This window comes from Brachypodium distachyon, chromosome 5, assembly GCF_000005505.3.
Source record: "Brachypodium distachyon strain Bd21 chromosome 5, Brachypodium_distachyon_v3.0, whole genome shotgun sequence".
Taxonomy (NCBI): Eukaryota; Viridiplantae; Streptophyta; class Magnoliopsida; order Poales; family Poaceae; genus Brachypodium; species Brachypodium distachyon.
The window spans coordinates 11,136,642-11,145,377 of record NC_016135.3 but is presented as its reverse complement, the minus strand read 5'-3'; the positions used below and the strand labels follow the sequence as shown (position 1 = coordinate 11,145,377).

The window sequence follows — 8,736 nt, the reverse complement described above, 5'->3', positions numbered from 1 at the left end:
TATATTAAATTGAGGTAATCACATGGTGATAATTTTATTTATCACTATTGGAGATTTTTCTTGAATCAAGTCAATTTTGGGCATTTTCGGTGCCAGTCGGGACTTAATTGTTGAATCAAAACTCTCAAAAATGCAAGAAATAAAGATCTCAATTGCAAAGTGTAAATATCACATGTAATAGGGGATGTATATTATACAATCACATTGAACACGGCAATGTTTACATTGACATTTACATAGGAATATGTCTTTTAGTAGGAATATATCCTAAAAACCACTGGAATCTAAATAAATATAAGTGCAGGGACCTATAGGTATGTAAAACACAACTATTTAAATAGATACATGGACCAAATCGCAAATAGCCGGAATTTCTGGACTTTTCTGCAAAATGGCCTTAGCCAGTGGGGAGGGCGCGCGAAGAGGGGGCTTCGGGCGGGCTGGGCCTTGGCCTTTCGGGCGGCTCGTTAAGGGGTGGGCGGTTATAAGGGGTGGGGAGGCGGACGGTTAGGGTTAGCCCCGTCCCGCCGCCGCCGCCGCCCGTCTCGGCCGCCGCCGTCGCCCGTCCGCCGCCGCCGCCTAGTTTATGGAGGGCCCCCCCTCGTCGGTTGAGGAGAGACTGAGGGTGGCGGGGTTCCACCCGCCGCCGGCCGGTCCGGCGTAGTGAGCCGCCATGGCGGCTGTGAACCGGCGGAGAAGCCGGCGGGCTTCAGGGTGGACGGAGTAAAGCCCCGCATCTTCGTCGCCGTCATGGTCCGCCTCGGGGGTGCCGCCGCCGGACGAGATGAGGTCGGGGCGAGGAGGTGTCGCCGGCGGGGTCGGAGATGGAGGCGGTGACGCCATGCCGTCGCGCGTGGGGCACGGGCCATGCCCGTGGATGGGGCAATAGAGCGGCAGCGGAGGTTGTGCAAGGGCGAGCACAAAGTCGTCGTCTTCTCCGATCATCGGCGCCGCCGGTCCGGCCATCATCCATTTCATGGTGGGCTCATAAACCGGGGAGGCTGGGGGCGTCGGGTCAGTTGGTGCGGGGGCCGGCGGCGCCACGGCCGGCGAGGCGAGGGCCAGGGGCGCGGCGGCCGCTGGTACGGGGACCGACGCGGCGGCCTCCATGAACACGACGGCCGTTGGTGCAGAGGCCGGCGCGGCGTCGCGGGCGAGGCGCACCCTCGTGCGCCCAGCATCTAGACGTCCACCGACAGGGCGGAGCCCACCGGCGGCGCGGGGCCCACCGGCGGTTGTGTCCTCGGTGGCCAGGAAACTCAAGAACAGTAAGGAAAAGAAGAGGCACATCTTTGATTGCCATGATTCTAACCTTTGTGATTGTAGAGCAAACGTGGCTGATAACGTGTTATGAATGAAAATGAGAATGAATCTCTGTGTTCTATTCCATTAATTGATGATGATATATATACATGTTGAAGGAGCACCAATACATGCATTGCTGTCCCAAACTTTTGCCTTCGCGTCCCAATTTTTCCAAAACTTGGGACACGAGCGGTTACAAATAACTGTCTATTTAATTAACTAATAATTAAACTAATTGATCATATATTATTCTCAACAAAAATGGGTGTGTTCCTTTCCACATTTGATCTGCACTGCACGTACAAGGTTTGCAATGGATACATCGCCAAAATACATTGCCCTTCGATAGTTTTGACGGGGGAGTAATTTATCCTTCCATAGGGAAATCAATAATAACATTCTAATTCTAACTTTATATAAACCTGAGAAAACACGAAACCAAGGATATTGGGGATTGACACCTGCTCACTTAATCAACTCAAATTGCAAGAAGCAATATTTTTTCTGAATGGATTGATGTTTGATAATTCTAATTTTAATTGAATTTTTAGCTGTAATGGTCATCAGAAAACAAATATCACTGCCCACAATCTTTCACAAAAAGAAAAGTTTTCTGCAATCTTTTGGAATAAGAAATTTCGGTAATCCAAATAGAAATGTCCAATCCGTTTTACAAGAACTGATGGGGTTCTTGCCTTCTTTCTCAAGGTAAACAAATATCTGCAAATTAACCGCACGCACATTTTAGAAAACAATTCTAGCCTATACTTGCATGTGTGAAATTTTTCTTGCTCATATTTCTATTTATACCTTCAAGAAACTTTTTTTTTTGACGAAAAGGCAGCAGCGCTGCTTTTCATTAATTAAGACAAAAGAACAATTTAACAGAGTTAATTACAAAGCCGGGAGGGGGGGTGGGGCAGCTATAAACTAGGAAGAACACTGGGGAGGGCGAACCCTATGAAACCAACAATTCTCAATCATCTAGAAAGAGGCAGCCGACTTGCATCCTGCAAACTTCCAGGCCATAAGCTCATCGAGCGCTAGCTCACGGAGCTTGCGGAGAGAGAGGGATTTGAAATGGAAAACCCTCTAATTGCGCTCGAGCCAGATGTGCCACCATCCAAGCATGACAATGGTACCAAGTCGCTCACGAAGCAAGCTAGAAGAGCGGCGCCAGGCTTCATCAAACCACCATTCAGAGAGGTGAGGCAAACAATGAATGTTGACCTTGGCTTGCCGTAGGAGCAGATCCCAAAACTGGGAGGCAAAAGAGCAAGCGGCAAAAAGGTGGTTGGCAGTCTCTGGTGAGGTTCGGCACATCTGACAGATAGGATTAGCAGGGATACCTTTTAGAGTTAAACGATCGGCGGCGAGGCATCTTTGGAGAGCTACGGTCCAGGAGAAAATTTTGACTTTCGCGGGGATCTGAATTCTCCAAATGAGAGCAGCTTCCAAAAAGGAAATTTTTCCAAAGAACTGAAAGTGGTAAGCAGAGGCAGCAGAGTATCTCCCAAACGACACAAGCTTCCAAGAAATTGAGTCTGGCATGTCGATGAGGGAGATGCTTTGAGTATTCCACGGCTTAATGAATTGAAAGAGAATTTCATGGAAGGGCTCACGCTTGATGTTGCGGATCCAGCAGTGGTTATGGAGCGTCGTCTTGACACAATTGCCTCGGGCCCGCGAATGATGAAAGAGGGCAGGCAGATGCTCAGCAAGCGGTTGATCAAGGAGCCATGGGTCATTCCAGAAAGAACACTTCGAGCCATCTCTGAGATGAAATTTGGTAGCAGCATGAAAGAGAGCAAGAGTCGCCTTACCTTTGGCGAAGTGGCTGAAAAGCTCCTTATTAGCCCCGTCCCAAGCAAAAAATAACCATCGAGTTCTGAAGGCTCTTCCATGCCGAGAAAGATCATGAATTTCAAGGCCACCATAATCTTTAGGAGCACAAATTTTCTGCCATGCGACAAAATTTTTAGCCCTTGCCGAGGAGTCTGAACCAGACCAAAGGAAGAAACGGCGCAACTTATCAATTTGCTTAATAACCCATGTCGGTTGTTTGATGGAGACCATTTGGTAAGAAGGCAGCGCCGAGAGGACCGAGTTGATGAGGACCAAACATCCCGCTTTGGAGATAAATTGGCCTTGCCATCCGGCCAGCTTCTTAGCAATCTTGTCAATGATTGGTTGGAAATCACTTCTCTTGAGGTTTGAAATGGACAGAGGCATACCAACATAAGTGCAAGGGAAAGTGCCACGGTCGCAGCCCAAAACATTCACAGCCAGCTGCACCTCCCGTCTTTGCATCGAATACAAAAAAGAAACTCTCGTCTATATACTTGCCATCGTACAGAAGCTTAGTTGCACCGACCATCGTACAGGTGGCTTAGTAGACGTAATAAGACCTTAAGTGCACAGACGACATTCCTTACCACGTGCAAGATCACAGGATAATACTCTTTGTTGGGAGGAGCAAATAAGGAAGAGTAATTTTCCGTAAAATCGCAACTTTCAAATCAAACTGCACAAGAGAGCGACATATTTCAGTTCGAACTCTACGGAACTATATATTTAAGGGCAAACATTCTCAAAATATCACAAACTAGCACCATAACTGTAGAGACAAGTTTAAATCTTCAGTCCTCTGGAACTCAAACTGAAATGTGTAATCCCCTGATTTTTTACATAAACTTGTAGTTTTGAGAAAATTAAGATAAGAGTTCACTAAAACGGAAGCCAAATGAACAACATAGCAGAAAGAAGATTGGTTACTTTTTTGATGTAAGGTTTATCTAGTGCAAAAGAACAGTTGGTGAATATGGATGACGGATTAAAAATTTGCATTGCATAATGCATATGGGTGGATTAAAAATTTAACTGATATCATATGCCTATCAAAGGCACGAAAGGTGTGGTCTAAAATCATGTTGGAGGAATTGTGAATTTGAGTTATTTGTAGTCATATGTACTAAGGACATCTTTAAGTTTCTGCTAACTTTATATCCCCATGTGGTACCAACACTCTTATCTATATAGATCAGTCACATACTCCATACTAAGTTGCATGATCATATCAACGAAAGAATTTTATCTTGCCAAAAGATATAGACTTAACAAGTAAGCCTGAAAGGCTGAAAAGGTAACATACAAATTGGCTGATTTTAGAGATACATTCTAATTTTGTACTGATACTTTGTAAGGTGAGCAGAAAGGTTCACACAATGAGCACAGCTATTGTGTTTATTAAGTCTACAGAAAAAGGATCAAAATTTGAACATGATTGTTAAATTGAAGCAGCAGTTGGAAACAGTACCAAACTAAATAGCTCATTTCCTTTCATACAAGGATTTAGTTGCTCAGCCATACACTGCCATACCTGCTATGATGCTACACAACACTGGGTAAAAGACATCTCCCTCATGGAGTAACCCATGCACCATGGAATAGCTGGCTCACTGTTTTGCCTAAGATCCACTCCAAATCCGATGAAGAAAGAGCTATGTTGCCCAAGACATGAGAGATTGCCTCCTTTGCTCCTTTGTAGCCACATTCAGGAACGACATAGGGGAAGTCACTGCAATGTACAAGCCCAGAACATAACCTCTTAGTCACGGTATATTGAAATAGACTCTGGACCAAATGAAAGTCAAGTGGTGCGCTGCTTGGATTCACCTTCCCCACATTATTCGATTGGCTCCGTAGCTGGAGATCACACGAGAAAGAAGCTGAGACGTGTCCTCATATGGATAGGCTTCTCTTGAGATCCGGAAAAGAGCACTGTATTTGACGTAAACCTGTTTAAGTAATGCATATTGTATCAGTATTAGCAGGGTGACACCAAACAGAAGAATTTTATCACATCACTGTAGTTAAGTGATTTCTTTTACAATTAGGCACCAGAGATCAGTATATCTTTTTAGCCTTATCCTTTGTACAATCACTTAACTATCAACAAGTATTCCACCTCACAAATTGTGTCATCGATCTCTGTTCTGTGGACTCTGGTAACAGAAACTACAAATAGTAGTTTTGATAATACTGGCAACTCACACAAGATCTCTTTCCAAAGATAGTGGTACACAAAGACACCCAGAGTTCTTTAAGTCACTGGTTTGTTGAGCTATATGCACAAGAGAACAAAATTTCAGGAAGTACCTGCGGGAATCTGGACAGGTTCAGAAATGAAGAGAATGCCTTCTCTTCATCATCATTCCTGTATGTCCATGCAGAACAAGTTAATATAGACAACAACTTGGTAAGAACTAGATTCTTGTGGTCTATTAACAAGCAGACAGACAAGCCTACGTTGGTGGCTTGCAGAAAGCCATATGATCAAAAATAACCGTAGTCTCAGGATAATCCGTACACAGCTCCTCTATTTCCTGAATATACGAACTGATACCCTGCACAAACAAGAGTAGAGAATAAGAAAATTTCCTGTCCACAAAAAAGCATATGTTTTTCATAAAGTAATCTATAATTTGCAGTTCACCAGATAATAATACATAACTGTTGTGGACCTAGATCCACAACGTGATAACTGATAACTACCTTGCTGAAGAAAGCTAGATGGTGTGGCTGTGAGGGATTAGGTAGACATAGGTAGAGAGAAGAGAATAACTTGGGGAGATAATAGATTGGTTCTGTCTTGCTTCCCTCAAACCTAGATACATGACATCCTTATATTATTGGGTGTTCAGACCCTTGACCTCTCCTAATACAATTAGACTTATTAAAGCTTTTCTTACACAATTGGACTCTTTCCTAATTCTATACTTTTCTGAAGAACTCATATTGTTCTTCTCTCTCATAGACTTCTCCCGAGCTGCTGCCCCTTTCTTCCTACAATGGACCCACGTCCACATTGTAACTAGCTTTTAATATTGCATCAGTTCTAGCTCCTGAGTGACACGACCAATGATGTCAAGCGTGCAATTCTTTCAGCTGGAACCTTATTGGTGCTCCATGGCTTGAACTAGTCATACGTCTATCTGTTAACTGATCTATTTTATTGAATTACAAAGCATACTACCATAAACATTTTTGGAACAAAAATTTAATACAATACCTAAAAGGCTAAAACTCTGTTGCAGCCATTACATATTTTGAGTACACATGCATTAGTATAGGGATATGCTTCCTATACCTTCATCACCATTATTCCAACAGGCGCTCCAAGTTCTCCAGCCTTAGCAAATAATGATCTCCCGACCTCATTGGTCATCTATTTATTTGAAGAAAAAAGATGTTTTCAGTCATCTCTGACCATGAATCAAAATTGAGAAGTACGAAAAAGGTGTACTAAAATGATGCATGGTTGCCCATTTGCAAACCTTTTGACCTGAAGGCCATAAGTTTGGGTTGAATCGGACAGCACGGTATTTTTCCTGGTGAGAACCAAATGAAGCACAATAAGATGTGACTATTTTTGGTATTGGAAATCGAGTAACTATTTTTGGTATGCTCAGAATGTTTGAAAATATTGTACTTGCACAATAAGATGTTCAAGCTGTTTAATTCCACTCCCATCATCTGCCGGATTTGCGAGGCAGCAGCCCATGAATTTTGATGGATATTTCTTCAACACGCTACAGAACAAATATTGTAGCATACACATAAAACGAGGCTGAAAAATAATCGAGAAGGAATTTCATTGAACTTCTTGTATTGATACAGTCATACGACTAATTCAATTGGTATGGATACGAGAAAGGTTTACCTAGTCACTAAAGAGTGATCAAACATATGATTGATTGGTTGAACAATAAGTGCACCTTCGACTCCAGCTTCATCCATACACTAGCAAAAGGAGAATCAAAGTTCAAAAACAATAATCCAGTTTTTTTAAAACAATCTAATTACCTTCATCACTCTCAAATCTCAACAGATTAAAGGAAAAAAAGAAAAGGTGGTGTGATGAAGAAATATAAAATGCATATTGGAATTACTATTTGCAATCCCTTGGTACGGAGGCGGGAGAGTTGTTTCTCTTCCACTATCTAGAAAGGTTAGCAGCGAAGAAACAGAGGTCCCGTTGATACACAAAAATAGGGAAGGGGCATTGGGTGTTTTCTTTCCTCATAAAATTCACACGCTCTAAATAGCTCATTCATATCATTAGACCTAAGAAACCCCCGGCTGAAAGTTCCCAAATCTGTCCACAAAAAAACGGCACTAAGTGTTTCTTTTGTAGGACAATTCCAACGTGTGCCAGTATCACTGGTTTGTGTAAACATTGTAATGATCTGTCGAGACACATGTTATTTCTCTTGTGACAACTGAATGTTTCAAGTGAAAATCTGTTGTTCCAAACATGCCAGTACGCACTGCCTACCAATCAAATACCAACAAGGAAAAATGAACGGTAACAAATAGGACACCCTACACATTTGTCAATGGCATCACAATTCTGCCCCAATTTTCCCAGGCTGCGGCAAGACAAAGAGAAGCATGTAACGACAACTTCCTTTCCGATGAACCACCTACAGCTACTACCACAGACAAAGAGAAGGTTCAGAAGATTTTAAAGAGTTGAACAAAGCTGTGTCATACTCAGGTCTGACCTCGAGCAAGAAGTCCACATCACCCCGGAGCGTCGCCTCCTGGCCCGGGAAATACGGGTACTTATCGGCAGCCTGCACGGGGACAGAACCACATAAGCCTCATCAAGAAACCCCAAATTGGACATTCATGCCCATGTATGGGGGTGCCCTTCTTTACCTGCAGGGGTGACGCCCAGACGTGAAGGTGGGAGTCCACGACCTTGAAAGAAGCGGGGCCCGCCTTGCTGGAGACGGCCATGGCAGCGGCGCAAATGGTGGGGGTGGTGGTGGAGAGGAGCAGCCTCCTCCTCGATGTCGCGGCTGTGGGCAGGGTAGATGAGAGCAGAGTGCGGGAGGTCGTGGCTAGCGGGGACAAAAACCTGCAGGAGACGGCCGCAGCTGATGAGGAGGCCATAACAAGACGGCGAGGAGTGGGTGGTGGACTGGTGGACTGCCGCTGCGTCCCCCACGCTGAACGTGTGCTCCAACCAAATGCAACTGAGGATTTATGGGTCGGGCTGGGCCAGGTTGACTGGGCTCCCAAACAAGCTCGTCCGGCAGCATGGCAGCCTGCCCCTTTTGATTCCTCTTTTTGGCATACATGCAGATGAAAGAAAGAAAGACGCTGATGCTTAGCGATGAACTCGATGGTACACCCGTCGCCAATGACGTTATTCAAAACATACATGACGTTATATGAAAAGAACACGATCTCCTTGACCGTCTCGGATGAGGTTTACTCTATTAACCACAAAACGGAGAATACATACTAAAATCATTTTATTCCTACAATTTCTTTGGTAAGAGAACAAAACAGAGATTACTCTTCCGGTCAAAAGAATAATTAGAGATTATTCTCTCTGATCTTAAATTCTTGTCGTAGTCG

At 44.0% G+C, this 8,736-nt stretch overlaps 1 protein-coding gene across 2 annotated transcripts; it reads right to left on the bottom strand.

Annotated features, from left to right (window-relative positions):
- Positions 1 to 3,622: 3,622 nt before the first annotated feature.
- LOC100842192 (4-sulfomuconolactone hydrolase) lies at positions 3,623 to 8,337 on the bottom strand. Of its 2 annotated transcripts, XM_010241510.3 has the most exons (11): positions 8,029 to 8,337; positions 7,872 to 7,943; positions 7,028 to 7,107; positions 6,797 to 6,896; positions 6,642 to 6,695; positions 6,455 to 6,532; positions 5,614 to 5,711; positions 5,464 to 5,521; positions 4,981 to 5,102; positions 4,685 to 4,882; positions 3,623 to 3,829 (listed from the first exon to the last, which is right to left on the bottom strand). In XM_010241510.3, exons 1-10 carry the CDS (start codon positions 8,263 to 8,265, stop codon positions 4,726 to 4,728), a joined length of 1,056 nt encoding a protein of 351 aa, XP_010239812.1. In that variant the 5' UTR covers positions 8,266 to 8,337; the 3' UTR covers positions 3,623 to 3,829; positions 4,685 to 4,725. The 2 variants fall into 2 exon arrangements, with proteins under 2 accessions (XP_010239812.1, XP_003579633.1); XM_003579585.4 differs by lacking the exon at positions 3,623 to 3,829 and having other exon boundaries at positions 4,465 to 4,882.
- Positions 8,338 to 8,736: the final 399 nt, after the last annotated feature.